This window comes from Argentina silus, assembly GCF_951799395.1.
Source record: "Argentina silus genome assembly, chromosome: 22".
NCBI lineage: Eukaryota > Metazoa > Chordata > Actinopteri > Argentiniformes > Argentinidae > Argentina > Argentina silus.
The window spans coordinates 3684960-3701893 of NC_139676.1; the positions used below are offsets into that span (position 1 = coordinate 3684960).

General features: G+C 42.0%; 1 protein-coding gene across 1 annotated transcript; it reads left to right on the top strand.

Annotated features, from left to right (window-relative positions):
* Positions 1 to 2889: 2889 nt before the first annotated feature.
* Positions 2890 to 8934, top strand: LOC310822025 (cytochrome P450 3A30-like; the record flags this gene model as incomplete). Its single annotated transcript, XM_083694314.1, has 13 exons — positions 2890 to 2960; positions 3352 to 3445; positions 3782 to 3834; positions 4258 to 4357; positions 4492 to 4605; positions 5188 to 5276; positions 5401 to 5549; positions 6016 to 6143; positions 6243 to 6312; positions 6544 to 6704; positions 6905 to 7131; positions 7322 to 7484; positions 8800 to 8934. 13 exons carry the CDS (start codon positions 2890 to 2892, stop codon positions 8932 to 8934), a joined length of 1554 nt encoding a protein of 517 aa, XP_083550440.1.
* Positions 8935 to 16934: the final 8000 nt, after the last annotated feature.

Below are 16934 nucleotides of genomic sequence, written 5' to 3' on the forward strand. Positions count from 1 at the left end.
GGCACACTTCCAGTCAGCCACATAGTACACCTGCGAACAAAGATGTGTCATTAGATAAAACAAATGGACAGCAGGGAAGCTATAAAATGCACAACTTTACGAGTTTACATTGTACACAGAAAAGGTCATATTTGCCTGTTACTCACAATGTCCCCCAAAAAAGACTGGGCTTGGGACCAGGGATGCCCAGTTTCTCAAATACTCCATATGGCATGTATCCATACCTGCTCCCAGAGGAAAAAAGAATATCATGTGAAATGAAGCAGCAGGATAAGACACACACTCTTGGAAAGGTATGCTCCTGTCCATAAACATTCCCCAGCTTCTTGATCGTAGACACTTATGCTGATCCGAAAGGAGTGGATAGATGGAAGCAGGATGGTAGTGTGTCCACTTTTATGGAGGTTTTGCCATATTTCTTATACGTTATAATCTATCCACTCCTCAAAATTCAAAGAACGGTCACCACAGCCTATTGATACGATACACGGACTGATACGATACACTGACGCACGCACGCACATAAAATAGTCCAATGATATTGCTGTTTAAAACCTCTTACACCACTAGCAAGGAGATGAGTATCGCCAGAAGAGTCCATGTCTCCGCAGAAAAAAAAGGAAGGTAACCCATTTTCAATCCGCTCCGATCGGACACCACCTCTCCAGAAATAGCGTAAACTGGCTATTCTGTATTGCCCAACCCTTCCGGTTTTTCGCATTTTTCGTGGCTTCAAAATAAAAGCGCGTGTTAAGAGATGAATGGAACGTGATGGGATCACAATATTTTCTCTTATTTGTTCCTGAACCTTTTTCCTTGAAACTGGGTTCAGAAATCATTACTGTAGACGTGTATGTGGTATGCAACTCCAAGCAGGACGCATTGCTAGGTTGGGACTTTCTCAACCTTTGCCACATTAGACATTGAGGAAGGTGTACTAAAGTTCAAGGGCACGAATCTGTTATGGTTACATAAGGCTGTTATTGATAGATAATGTGGAGTCGATGCCAATCTGTTGTAATGTCGCCCGGAGTCGATGCCAATCTGTTGTAATGTCGCTTAGTGTGCACAGGTCACCTCACCGGTGACCTGTGCACACTAAGGGCCCAGCGCCTGCTCCTGCTTGCCTAATGTGCATATCAACAAAGACAACCTCACACAGCAACAGATGCCAAAAGTGACTCAGCTCTTGTCAGATAACCATGATGTGTTTTGTGCCACTCCCTCAGACCTAGGTAGAACTACCGTAGCCAAAAATCAGATTTGCACCAACACATCTTCCCCCATCTGCCAGCGTGCGTATCGCAAGTCCCCTCATCTAGGAGAGGAAATCAATAACCAATCAATAACCTGTCAATCACCAATTGACAATAACCAATCAAAAGTCCTGACCTACCTTCTAACCTACTACGCCGACTAGGTTAGTAGGTGCCATTCCAATGGGTAGATTTGTTCTATTTTCCTTCCTACATCAGTTACCAGTTCCTGATCAGTTATCAGAATAACCTCCTTGACCCTCACCAATCCGGCTTTAAGGCTGGGCACTCTACTGAGACTGCTCTCTTTGCTGTCATGGAGTCCCTCCACTCTGCTCAAGCTTTCTCCCTCTCCTCTGTTCTTCTGGACCTGTCTGCTGTATTCGACACAGTAAACCACCAGATCCTTCTCTCCACCCTCTCTGAACTGGGCATCTCTGGCTCTGCACCGTCCTGGTTTGCATCCTACCTGGCCGATCGCTCTTACCAGGTGACGTGGAGAGGGTTGCTGTCCTCTTCACGTGCCCTGAGCCCTGGGGTCCCCCAGGGCTCCGTCCTCAGGCCCTTACTGTTCTCCCTTTATACCAAATCTCTTGGCTAGGTAATTTCCTCACATGGTTTCTCCTACCACTGCTACCCAGATGACTCAACTCTTTCTCTCTTTCCCCCCCTCTGACTCATAGGTGGCGACGCGTGTCTCTGCGTATCTTGCAGACATTTCTGCTTGGATGTCAACCCACCACCTCAAACTCAACCTTAATAAGACTGAGCTGCTCTTCCTCCCTGGGTAAGCCTGCCCTCTCCCAGACTTTTCCATCATAGTAGAGAACTCCACTGTGACCTCCTCCGAGACAGCCAAGAGTCTTGGGGTGATCTTTGACAACCACTTATCCTGTGAATCATCTATACATCAGTCATCATAATAAAAAGTAATCAATGCTCGGACCAGGGGCCATAGACAGTCACAATGCTAGAAGAAGGATTTTTTTTTTCTTTTATTATTAACAGGAGAGAAACTTGTACAGGGGGTAGTGGGGGTGAAGAGATCTTTAGGAGGGACCGGTAAGATGTACCCTGAAGAGATGGGTCTTCAATCTACAGCGGAAGATTGGTAGTGACTCTGCAGTCATGACAGCAGTGGGAAGCTCGTTCCACCAGCATTTACAATAACATGTAATATTATGATTCATTGGATAATTGATTTACATGATATGGGTATTTATGTTTATAAGGCAAGGTTGAAGATAACAAAATGGGCATGTACATAAGGTGTGTGTAAATTTATTATCAGATGTAATTTGTCAGATGTAATTTTTGGTGGCGGGAACGGTCTTCCATATACATGTGAGGTGTGCCTTTCATTCCACTCAAGGCTTCTCATCTATTTTACCGTGATTGTTATTTGTTTGATTTAAAGCTGGTTTGTTTCACCCCCTTTAAACCAGAGGCACCGAGGCACCGAGGCACTGCACAGGGAACCTTTCAATCATTCACTAGCCTTGCCTTCGTCATCTTCACCTCTCGCTTACTATTTCACTTGTTTGTGTCACCTGACCACTTTCAGGCCGGGATAAAATAATCCCTTCAACAGACAAGTCCAAGCATGCTCAGAGGCGACTGAACCAGATCAAAGATGGGTTACCTTCAGTACTTCTCCACCGAGACATGGACTCTCCTTGCCTTATTCATCACCCTAATCGTAGTGTAAGGAGTTTTAATCAACAATATCATTAGTTAGTTGTGTGTTTGTGTGTGTGTGTGTGTGTGTGTGTGTGTGTGTGTGTGTGTGTAATGTCTGATATTTAATCATATTCAGCAAGTATCAACTCTTTAATCAGTTTTCTGTTTTCATTAACAGTTTTTTATTGATACATAAGTTGGAATATTATGTTGATATACAATGGACATAACACATGACATTTTGTGATGATACATACAAATGATAACATTGCTAATTATCAATTACTATTAACATAGGTATTAAATTATACCTACGACCTGATCGTTTTGCTTTTGTTTCAAACTGTTAGTTCTCGTAACATTTTCAGGAGTCAGATTGTTGATTATTATTGTTGACAGCATTTGTTGTGACCAGGTATGGGTACTGGCCATATGGAATATTCAAAAAAATGGGCATCCCTGGTCCCAACCCCATCCCTTTCTTCGGGACGTTGATGGAGTATAAGAAGGTTTGTAAAGATTAAGCCCATAAACCATTACCTTGTAGATGTATCCACATCATTTTGTAAGATATGGCATAGGGAATGTGCTGTTGTGTTGTGTTGAAAGCCATGGAAGCTGAATTTTCTTTATTTTTACCCTGAAAAAAAAGGCAACAAAGCTTTTGAAGTAGAACTTTAAAGAAAAAAAGAAAGAAAAAAAATTTAATCTGGTGAATGGCCATTAAAATCCTGTACACTTGTCATCTTTAGGCTGAAGCTAGTTCAACTCATTCATAGACTCGCCACAGATCAAGTTTACAGCAACAAGCATTCATGAATAGGCTGGTTTTTTTGGGTTCCCAGGGATTGCACATTTTTGACACAGAATGCTTCCAGAAGTATGGGAAACTGTGGGGGTGAGTCTGCTGAACTGATCCTTGTTATTGGTAACTATGGGTGTATGTATCTCTCCTTGTCTATGGTTTACGCTCTTAGAAAAAAGGGTTCCGAAAGGATTCTTTGGTTCCCCCTGTTGGTGAAGCCTATGAAGAACTCTTATGGGTTCCATTTATAACCTTCTGTGGAACAGGAACCTAAAAGGGTTCAACATGGAACCTAAATAGCTTCTACACGGAAGCTAATAGGTTTTTCAAAGGGTTCTCCCACAGGGACAGCACCTTTTTTTCAGAGAGTATAGATCTGTGATAGGTCTGTGTGTCTACTGTATCTATATCAATCTATCTATCTATCTATCTATCTATCTATCTATCTATCTATCTATCTATCTATCTATCTATCTATCTATCGATCCAACTATTTTTGTTTTTGCTGGTCTGTAGGATCTATGATGGTCGTCAGCCTGTCCTGTGTATCACGGACACAGCCATGATCAAAACCATCCTCATCAAGGAATGCTACTCCCTTTTCACTAACAGGAGGGTAATACACTAACTTTAAGTCGTTGTTGTATGGGGAAAAAAAACATAAAGGCTTCTTAAATTGATAATATCATGTTACTAAAGCATTATTAATATTAGGTTTTTACCATAATTTTACCATTATTCCTATTCTAGAATTTACGTCTCAACGGGCCTCTGTATGACGCAGTGGGTAACGCTGAGGACGATGCATGGAGACGGATCCGCAGTATCCTGTCTCCCTCCTTCACCAGTGGACGGCTCAAAGAAGTACAGCTCCATCTCTCCCCTCCTTCTTTTATTCGCTCTGTTCGTCGGTTTAATATTGTTTAATTAAAGCTTCCAGCCTGAAGTTGAAGGACATAAAATACAATAATATTAGGCAGGGAGCCCATAACTCCTCAACCCCCCCTGTAGGTAGGTTAAATACAGAGCGACCGAGGGGGTGGAGGCTGGGGCGGTGGCTGGAACGACCCATAAGTATAACTCTCATAGCCAGTGGTGTAACGCTGTTTAACCATGGTGGAGTGGTGGAGTGGTGGAGATCAGCTGTCCATCACCTGACGTACAGCTGCGCCATTTAACTTAGTGTCCTGGCTCAACCTCAATTTAACGTAAACTTCATACACTTCAACAACACAAATACATTAATGACTAACAACTCCATTGCGTTGTCCAAAACAAATTTCCCTCCTAGATGACTGAGTATAGAATCATGTTTCATATTTGGAGTCACTTATTCCTAGTCTACAGTATATAAATAATGTATCCTGTATAAATCCATATTCTCAGGCTATATAAACTTTATATTCATCCATGTTTCAAACATAATATGAATCTTTCCCACCACAGATGTTCGGGATCATGAAGCAGCACTCTGGTAACCTGGTCAGCAGTATGAAGAAGAAGTCAGATAAAGATGAGCCCATTGAGCTAAAGGAGTGAGTATTTCTCTCTGAGTCCACAACCGCTCTTTCTCTAAAGATGAGATAATTTTTAGTGAACTACCCCTTTCATTTTGTGGTTGTGGTTCTGGTGGTCAGAGATTGTGTGGTTGTTTTCCAGATTCTTTGGACCGTACAGTATGGATGTGGTCGTCAGCACTGCATTCAGTGTTGACATCGACTCCATCCACAACCCCTCCGACCCGTTCGTGACCAACATCAAGAAAATGCTCCTGTTTGACTTTCTCAACCCGCTGTTTATCATAATTGGTAAACTGCCCCCATATAGCTTTGAGTCAAATGTATTTAGTGCTTAATAAATGAAGCTATCGATTTCATTGATTAGTCTGACATAAACCACACTGCCAATGGTCTGGCCCTGACCAGAACAAACCCCTAGTCCCTAAATGCTGGACACTTGTAGATATGTGGTCCTCTGTGGCTCAGTTGGTAGAGCATGGCGCTAACAACGCTTAGGTTGTGGGATTGATTCCTGCTGGGACCATATATACTGAAATGTATGCACTCACTGCAATGTAAGTCGCTTTGGATAAAAGAATTAGATAAATGCGATATATTATATCATCTGAGTGGATTGGACATAGTATCTGGGGATAGGGCCTAGGAGTTATTTCTGTGCATTGGGTAGGATTGGAGTCACTTATCGTGGTATTTCCTGTTTCTGTTTGTATTTCCTGGTTCCTGTTTGTAACCGTGTCATTCCCTGTCCATCCAGCATTATTCCCTTTCATGGGTCCTGTGATGGAAAAGATGGAGATGTCCTTCTTCCCTGCCTCGGTCACAGATTTCTTTTACGCTTCCCTTCAGAAGATCAAGTCTAATCGCGAGACTAGCACCATGAAGGTGTGTAGATAGAATTGACCAAATTTTCGATATTCATCCAGTGTAAAGTAGGATTTGGTTGTTCTCATGTGATTTGATCTGACCTCTGGCTGCTTCCAGAGTCGGGTGGATTTCCTGCAGCTGATGATGGACTCCCAGAAAGGCAACAACTCAAAGGGAGAGGATCAGAGTAAAGGTGCCTGCGTCAAACACACACATACTATACACTTGCCTCAAATACACATCCATACCTACAAACACACTGTGGACATGTATGTATGTATTTGTATTTGTAACTGTATTTCTATGGGACTCTCTCCATCCCTTTCTCTCACCTTCCTACCCCACCCCTCCCAATCTCTTACCTTCTCTCTCTCTCTCTCCTCCCTGTCTTTTTCCCCCTCTCTCCATCTCTTCATAGGATTGAGTGATCATGAGATCTTGTCCCAGGCAATGATATTCATCTTTGCTGGCTATGAGACCACCAGTAGCTCCCTGTCCCTCCTGGCCTACAATCTGGCAACCAACCCTCACATCATGACCAAGTTGCAGGAGGAGATAGACACAGTGTTCCCCAACAAGGTAACCCCTCTGCAGACTCCTATTCATATTCATATGATACAGGAAGTATGATGGTGACACAGTATTTTGAAGGGTACTGGTGTGTGTGTGTAACCCCTGTGCATGGCACACTCCTATCTATTACTATTGCTTTGGTACAGGAAGTAGATAGGTAACAGTATTTTGCAGGGTGCTAATGTGAGTGTAACATCCCCGTGCAGGCTCCTGTCCAGTACGAGGCTCTGATGCAGATGGACTATCTGGACAGCGTGATCAACGAGTCTCTCAGGTTGTACCCCATCGCCTCGCGACTTGAAAGGGTCGCCAAGAAAACCGTAGAGATCAGTGGCATCATGATCCCCAAGGGTATGGTTGTCGCGATACCCACCTGGACCTTGCACTACGACCCCAGCCTGTGGGAAGACCCCGAGAAGTTCAAACCAGAGAGGTAGTGGACCACATCTGAACCACAACACCAACCGCAACAACAAGAGCAGTGTTCCACAACAACCCTAAAACACACCTTTGTACGACGCAACCATACACAAAGAGGTTTCATCAACAATCCTACTTTGATGTCATTTCTATGTTCTTTTCCCCCTCCTCCTCCTCCTCCTCCTCCTCCTCTCTGTGTGCAGGTTCAGTAAGGAGAACAAGGACAACATCGACCCGTACACCTACATGCCATTCGGGGCGGGACCACGGAACTGTATCGGGATGCGATTTGCTCTGGTGCTGATAAAACTGGCGATAGTGGAGGTTCTACAGAAGTTTAACTTCACTGTCTGCAAAGAGACAGAGGTGAGATAAAATAATAATAGAATGATTATAATGTTATTTTTTGTACCAATGACTTTGTTGTGTTTTTATATATGTAGCGGAGGTGAGGTCATGTGATGAGGAAGCCTAAGACATAAAAGTGACGCCCTCAGACCTTGAGGATGTCTTCTTGACGCTTTCACATGTTAGACCCGAGTTTGAATCCCCGTCCATCACATAAACTGTGTTATTTCATTGTTCAAATTTTCTGTTTTTAAAAGTGATCAACAAATTTCTGTAGCACCTTCTATATATTTCTTGCAGTCACATCAAAGAGACAGTGTGTACCTGTTTGTAATATTTATAGAGATAGCTTTATGAGTTTATACTTCACTTTAGGAGAGACAGATCAAGAGAGACAGATATGATAAATAAATCCATGATGAAACTCTTTATCCTGCATAACATGTAATTGATCTAGCATTCCTTCTCAAAGCCACTTCTCTTTCATTTATCTCTTGTTCATTTAAAGGTTCTATTATTTAACAGTCACATACACCACCACAAAGGAGTGCAACAATATGCCCTCTCTGGGAGTCTATTCATTGGTTGCAGATTCTCTACATACTCTCTCCTTCCTACCTATTCATATCTGACCACTGATAACAATAATGGTTAAGGTTAGGATTGGGGGATTGGCTAATCTGATCCCAGATCTGTAGAGTTAGGGTTAGGTTAAGACTATTCCATAATGACAACACCAGCTGAGATTGGAGAATAACCTGCCAGGAGTTCACTGTTCGCTATGAAGGCTGACGCATCTGTTTATCATCATGGCATCTGACTTTTCACTCATCACTTTTTGAAAACTATGGAATGTAGTTCAAAGGCTTTATTGCCAAATAAGAGTATAATGGAAATGTTGCATAGACACAGTACACAACATCACAGTAGTGCTGCAGGTACAATGTTAAAAGGACAGGTACAATGGCCATGTTTGGAAATCGAGTATGACATACTACAATGCTGTACTTGCATATTGCTTGATAATGTACTTCCCATTTCATTTCCCAGATTGCATTTTTCAATACACTCATCCTCATTATAGGCTACCTACTAAATGATGTGGAAGTATGTAATTTTAAACAAAGTTAAGTTTTTCTGCTGAACTCCCTCAAGACTCTAGAGCCATTGGAATGTATGTAGACCCAGGAGAGGATGTAAAGGAGTTTGAGTTTATTTGAATTTATCGACCGGAAAGTCACAATTACACAGTACTAGATAACATTCATAGTGTTGTGCTGAAATCTGTTTAACTTGTTCCTTCCTACTCTAACTGTGTGTCAACTCTCACCAGATCCCCATTCAATTGGAAAACCTAGGTATTCTGAAGCCCAAGCGGTCCATTCAACTCAAGATGGTGCCCCGCTCAACTCCATCAGCCGCCTGCCAGGAGTCCAACATCAACTCGCTCAAAGCAGAGAGCCAGTGATCAGGACCTGCCCTGCTTCTACTGCTACTGCTGCTGCTCTCATGTCACATTGTATCTGACTGTCTATTACTGTACATCCAGATTATGACATAGTGTTTGTAGAGAGATGTTGTTGTTGTACTACTAGTCTGGTAGTCAGTCCCTTTTATAATCATATACAAATGTGAGTCAAATGTAAATGCAATTTTGTAAATATACCAATACCAATACCAGAAATTGCAGATCTACTGTCTGTCATTTCAACTGACTATGACAAGGCTCTCCTAGTCGGCGATTTCAACTTACACAGATGATATCTCAGACTCTAAAGCTACGTACTTTCTAAATCTATTACATTCACTTGATTTTATTCAGCACATTGCTGGACCAACTCACAACAAAGACCATACTTTAGATTTGGACATTTCTAAAGGGTTGGGTATTTTCTGTCTCATCTATTCTAGATCTAGCTGTGTCAGATCACTACTGTATCTTTTTCAATGTAATTCTCCCTATAGAACATTGTTAAGAAAAGACTCCTAAATACCCCTGCAATCAACAAGTTCAGAGAGTTAGTTACTTCTATTCCTCACCAGCCTGATCTGTGTTCTGATCCTGACAACTTGGTGAACAACTTTAACAATCGTCTGAGAGCCACTCTCTGTCACGCCTGAGGTTGCTGTTCTGGTGACTCTGGTTTAGTTTATGGGGACTGGTTTTCTCTGATTTAATTTTTACCCTTTATTCCAGTATATGCCTTTGTACCCTGCGCAAATCCTCTCATTAAAGAGATTCTTTATTTTTGCTACCTCTGTCGTCCTGAGTATCCATCCACACTTGGGTTCACCATACGAATACCCCAACACCCTCGATGATGTATCCCCTCTAAGGATAAGTAAGGTGACAGTGAAGAAGGATATTCCATGGAAAACGGAAGAGAACAAACAGCTTAAAAGGAACTGCCGTATAGCAGAACGTTGATGGAGAAAGGACAAGCTACATATTGAGATCCTTAGAGAACAACTTGCCATCTACAACAGAGCAATGAAGCTGGCTTGACAAGCACACTTCTCTTGACTCATTTCTGAAAACACGAATAAGCCTAACATTCTTTTTTCAAAAGATCCCGGGTTGTCTCTGACTCTCCGACAGCAACGGAGCGAGCGAGTGCCCTGGCCGAAAGCCCCTCACGTTACAGCGCCCTGTGTGTGTGAGAAGTGTGTGTGTTCATCCAAGAGAAGATGGCAGACTATAGGGACGACACCGGAGCTTGAGCCCTGCTGGCTCTGCAGTCCGCTCCGTGCAGCCCTGTGCGCGTCGGGGTGACCTCGCACGCCTACCCGCCATCCTTTATCATCTAGAGCTCCTCGGTGGTGGGCCGGGGCGGAATCCATCCCGTGAGCCTCGCGTCCCCGCCTCGGGCCCTCGCCCCCCTCAACCTTCATTACTGGCTGAATGATAATAATAATAAACTTTATAGCACCTTTTTAAAACCGTGTTACTAAGTGCTTTACAAATAGATAAAACAGATATTCAAATAAATAAAAAACATATTAATAGAAACAGTAAAACACAACAAATTAAAAAAAAAATAAGGGTAGCATCAATTAAAGGCTAGTCTATGAAAAATTGTTTAAAAAAAAAAATATATATATATATACCATATATCCAGACATAATTTACCACCCACTCAGACATGACCCAAAAGACACAAATGCAAAGGGAATTTGTCCAAATGGAGGACTACACAAATAAAGTGCTTTTATTTCTTATTGTAAACCAGGTATGTATGGAAACACCCTCTGATAAAAGGTGACATTATTTTCTTTTGACACATATTCATAATTTGACCTCAAACCCTAATTGTTGGAGTGTGTAGAGCCAAGTCACATTTTAAGATAACTGTCTTAATGGAGGGCTGTATATATGAAGCACAGTGGTCAACACAAGGGGCCGAAACCAACAGTACACAAGGTTTTCACTCATTGAAGGTTGGAAAACAATTATTGTGTCCAAATGTGGGTTACCTTCCAAAATACCCACCCAACAATAAACATGATAAATGAACATAACATATCATTAAGTGAAACCCAATAAGAATAATCTGGATTAATCAATGAACCCACTGAATGACTCAAAGAGATCAATAGTGAAGGATCAGACGGTGGAGCTTCAGAATACAAGATGATGTTTTTATTCACAAGACAGGTGCAAAAGCAGCAGAAAAAGACAGGCATCTGGGAGAAAGTACTCAGTTTGTATAATTTCTCAATTCTCATTTCTTAAATTATGGATAATTCTCCTGTGCATTCAGTTATACCTGGTTCGATGTCAGATTTAGCATTGCACTGATTGGTCTTTTCTTATGGGAGGAATCAAAATCAGCCAATCCAATTAAAACGCCATAACAGGTTTGCATCAAATAATGAGCTCCTTCTTCTCCCTATCTCACCATAAACTCTCTAAATCTCACGAGATACCATTAGGAGTAAAACTCTACTTGAATTAATGCTGGACACCTGCATATGACTTCACACTCACAGACAAATAGCCTGTGTTCTGTTATCAAATGTTCACTACATTGTCACAAGCACAATATGTCAAACAGAGCAATAGTATTCAAATATACCAGTCCGAATCATAACAGCCCTGCTTCTATATTTTAGACCGTGATTTACTTTCAACGGCTGCAGGGACACCAAACTCTTATGTTGACCTATGACCTATTTTTCCCAACCCTTCGCCACCATAGTAACATCAACAACATCAACTGCTAGTGCAGTTGGAACTGTCTAGTATGTCCCTGTCAAAGTCCACCTGTACACCTCATACAGAGTTTTTCTAAGACCTTCTAAGCTCAGAGGTCAGACTCCTCTCCTGTGCGGTGTCTCATCTGATGTCTCTTCCTGTCACCGTCTTGTGAGAAGGTTTTCCCGCAGTGAGAACAGCTGTACGGCCTCTCTCCAGTGTGAATCCTCATGTGGATCTTGAGATGATACTGATTATAAAACCGTTTCTCACAGCAGGAGCATGGGTACGGCCTCTCTCCTGTGTGAGTTCTCTGGTGTCTGATCACCTCAGATGGACGAGAATACGTCTTTCCACATTCAGGGCAAGGGTAGGTAGGTCGCTCTCCGGTGTGTGATTGCATGTGTTTCTTGAGAGTCTCCCTGTAGGCGAAAGACTGTCCACATTCAGAACAGTGGTACACTTTCTCCCCAGTGTGAGTTCTTTGGTGCTTTTCTATCGCCTTTAAACAAGAAAACCCCAGGCCACAGTCAGGGCAGATGTAAGGTCTTTCCCCCGTGTGTATTGTCTGATGTCTCTCTAACTTTCCCTTGTGCAAGAATGTTTTACCACAGTCTGGACAGCGGAGAGGCTGCTCTCCTTCATGTACATCCAGATGAGACTTTAAGCCTGTCAGCGTGAGAAAACTCTCGTCACACCTGGAACAGGGATAACTTACTAACCGTGGCGGTTTCTTTTCTGCATGTTTCAACTGGTGTCTTTTAAGATGTTCAGGTCGACTAAATCTTCCCCCACATTCAGAGCACCGGAATGGTCCCTCTTTAATAGACCTCTCTGTGTGTGTTTGCTGGTGTCTTCTAAGGTGATATACACGGGCAAAACTTTGACTACAGTTGGAGCACTGATGTGGCTTCCCGACCTTATGTCTCAGCTGGTGCGTTTCCAACACATTTAGGAACTTAAATCTTTTCCCACAGTCATTGCAGAGATATGGCTTGTTTCTGAGGTGCAACTCCATGTGTGTTTGTAGTTCTTCCACTCCTGAGAAATCTTCACCACAATCAGGACAGAAGTGAGTGTTCTTTTGTCTGTGTGTCCTCTGGTGTCTTTTCAACTGATCTGAGCGGACAAAACTTTTGTCACAGTCAGAACAGTGATAATGCCTCTCTTTGGTATGTGTTGCCTGGTGTCTATCTAAGTGATACGCCCGGATAAAACTTTTAGCACAAATGGGACATTGGTGAGGAGGCCTCTTGCCAGTATTTTTCTTTTGGAATGTCCCACAGTCAGAGCAGCGGCAAGACTTTCTACACTTGTGTTTTTTCTGCCGGTGTCTTTTAAAATGTTCAGGCCGAGTAAACGTGCTGTCACAGTCAGAGCAGTGAAAAGGTTTCTCATTTGTATGTGTTCGCTGGTGTCTTCTTAAGTGATATGTCCGGATGAAACTTTTATCACAAATGGTGCAATGGTGAGGCCTATCTCCAGTATCAAAGCTCTCTCCAGAGCTGTCAGTAGTATCGACGTGACACTCCTCGTCTTTGACAACCATTAAGTTGGTCTGTGGAGAGCTGACTAAATTCGGGTTGATCATTTCATAATTGTTTTCCACCTCCATTTGGTGGTTTTAATTCTGGAGTTAATGTTCCAGAAGAGGGCTAGGAAAAACACCCACTACCCAGTGACTGTCCTTGAAGCTGATGTTGTTATTCCTGAACTCATGGTCAGAGTTAACACTTCATGGGAAAGTCCTGGAGGCTGAAAGTGGACAGAAGAAGTCTGTAGTTAGCTAGATTACTCAAAACCAAAACGTTAAGTCAGGGATTTGCAATAGTGCCTCTGAAAGGGTAAGCTAAGAGTTCACTATTAAAGCCACTCAGTGGCATTTAGGGTACTTTCAAGTAATAAAATATATCCCTTTTGTGATGGATGAATACCTTCATGAGAGTAAAACAACTGTCTTGCCTAATAATGACATATTACTCCATTGATGTCATATGACACTGTATATGTAAACACATGATAATGCCACTGCTCTCACAGAATGTCAACCTAGCTCAACAGATAAAGTATGTCATGAAATCAAGTGCTATTTTTTTGTTGGTGGCTCTACATGCAGGAATCACTGACAGTGCTTTAGCTACTGCTACAAGTCTTAATTTCCTTAGCTAGTTAATAAACATTTAGTGAGCTGTAGTTTAACCATATATTTTTAACTAACTACAGACTCGTAGTACGTCTAGACAGACTCGTTCTACTGTGTATTTTATTTCCCGTTTGTACGGCTTCTCTCCAGTGTGAATCCTCATGTGGATCTTGAGATGATACTAATTATAAAATCGCTTCTAACAGCAGGAGCAAAGTGAAATAAGAATGAATCCGAACAAAAAGCGATATGTTGAAAGCCCTCCGACCTTATTCAGTCCGAGCTGACGGTCATTGCAGAGTCGTACTTTTGAAGCTCTGGTGGAAACTGGAAACACAGTCACTACATGCTCTTTGCGAACTAGCTAGCTGATAAGTAAACGTTACAATCGCCAGTGTAACTGACAGACACGTATTTACAGAGGTTTTTCAATGCCCTGTCATATAAATAGAAAGTGGCATGCGTAGATTAAAATGCTAACAATTTAGCTTTCATTCACTGATATGCTGCACTGCATGCTTGTATTATTGTAGAGCAGCGTTCCGTCCATTTGTTTTCACGTCACACAAACAGTCCAACCTCTCCTTGCCTTCTGCACTGATCTGTCCAAGAAGATTCTAACTCAGAGGCTTCCATATATATCCTTTGTTTTCTGATAGGACTACACTAAGGACACTCCAACAACCACTTACCTTTATGTTTTACAGAGATGTTTAGATCAAATTAGATGAAAGGACTGTTGTAATTATATATAATAATATATATATGCCATTTAGCCGACGCTTTGATCCATAGCAACTTACATTGCAGTGAGTGCATACATTTCAGTATATATGGTCCCAGCAGGAATCAAACCCACAACACAAGTGTTGTTAGTGCCATGCTCTACCAACTGAGCCACAGAGGACCTACAGCCCTATAAAAAAAGAACTCCTCACTTAAGGGATTGGAACATAACACATTAAATACAAACTCATTCTCCTGTAGAAGAGATCTGAAACAGAGCCTACATGTTTCATTAACAATATGTATTGTTTTTGAGGGAGAGTAGCAGGACTAGATTTTTACATAAAATGTACTCGAAAATGACCAATATTTGGGTGATAATTTGATCTGATGAAGCCGAAATCCAAACCAAAACCCTGGAAATGACGATGTTCACTTTAGTGGGCCTTTAAAGATTGTAAAAGAATGACTACTGTTTCCCAATGTGGGTTATTAACTTTCAAAAGACCATGCAACCTAGCCTGGTAGAACCAACCGGATCGAGCCAAAGTTCACATTCTGTTTCACCTCACATATAGACTGCCCTCCAGAAGTATCGGAAAGGGGAAGCATTTTGTCTTCTATTAGCTCTATACTCCAACAGTTTAGATTTGAAATCAAACAATTACTATGAGGTTAGAGTAGAGATTCTCAGCTAATATAATGTTTTTTCAGATTGGTTTCACCATTTAGAAATTACAACCCTTTTTATACATAGTTGGAAAATTGGCTTGACAGGTGTTTCTGGTTAGTTCGTGTTCCGTCACATCATTTATGCAGGCGTAAGAGAGCTGTCAATGTCTCGTATTGATTCTAGGCTTTGCATTTGCCTTTGGAGTCTGTTACTGGTGTCTGTCAACATGAGGACCAAAGAGACTTCAGTGAAAGTCAAGGAAGCCATTATGAGACAGAAACAATGCCAAAACCTTAGACTTCCAAAATCAATAGTTTGTAACATCATTCAAGAAAGAAAGAAAGCACTGGTGAGCTCAACAATCACAAACAGGCTGGTAGGTTAAGGAACAGTTCTACAGTGGATGACCAAAGAATGCTCATCATAATTAAGAAAAAACCTAAAACAAGGAACACTCTCCAGGAAGTAGGCGTGAATGTGTCATCACCAGCCGAACTACAGACGCCTCACTGCTTCAAACCACAAGTTATCCTCAAAAAGGATGGTCAGGTTAAAGTTTGCTCAAAAGTACCTAAAAAGCCTGCAGAGGTCTGGAAAATTACGAATTTGGAGCCCTGAAATAGGGGAAGCATATTTAAAAATGTAAATACTTTCTAATATCTATAGTTATTGTTCGATTTCAAATCCAAACTGTAGGAGTACTGTAGGAGCGCTAAAAGAAGACAAAATGTACGTCTGGCTTCCAGCAAATAAACGAGCCCTTGGAAAACATAAAAAACAACCGAAACAATCAGCATACTCAAAAAACTATTGGGGTGGTTCAGTCAAAGACCTTTTTCTCAAAGTTAGTGACATGACATTCTTGCTAACTCGTACCAGTGACCTTCTCACAACCTAGGGGTCATTGAAGTGCAGGTGGCCTAGCTAAGCCCACCATCATTAATGAACAACACATCTTTTTGTTGACCAAATGCAACCCTGTCCCATTGTCTTCCAGTCAAAATTACACACAGTGTTGTCTGCATAGAATAACATTTCAGTAAACCCTTTAAACACACACAAAGTTGGGAAAATCCATGACAACATATCTACTCCTGAAGTGAAACCCAGGAAGCACAACCTGGACTGACCAGTGAGGCTCCCTCCACCAGAGGAGAAACATCAAAGTGCAAGTGTACTGTCTGTATGTTCCTTTCAAAGTCCACCTGTACACCTTTCGAGTACAGCAGGAGCATGGGTATGGTCTCTCTCCTGTGTGAGTTCTCTGGTGTCTGTTCACCTCAGATGGGCGAGAATACGTCTTTCCACATTCAGGGCAAGGGTAGGTAGGTCGCTCTCCGGTGTGTGATTGCATGTGTTTCTTGAGAGTCTCCCTGTAGGCGAAAGACTGTCCACATTCAGAACAGTGGTACACTTTCTCCCCAGTGTGAGTTATCTGGTGCTTTTCTATTGCTTTTAAACAAGAAAACCCCAGGCCACAGTCAGGGCAGATGTAAGGTCTTTCCCCTGTGTGTATTGTCTGATGTCTCTCTAACTTTCCCTTGTGCAGGAATGTTTTACCACAGTCTGGTCAGCGGAGAGGCTGCTCTCCTTCATGTACATCCAAATGAGACTTTAAGTCTGTCAGTGTGAGAAAACTCTCGTCACACCTGGAACAGGGATAAGGTTTCTTTTCTGCATGTTTCAGTTGGTGTGTTTTAAGATCACCCAGTAGGATAAAACTTTCCACGC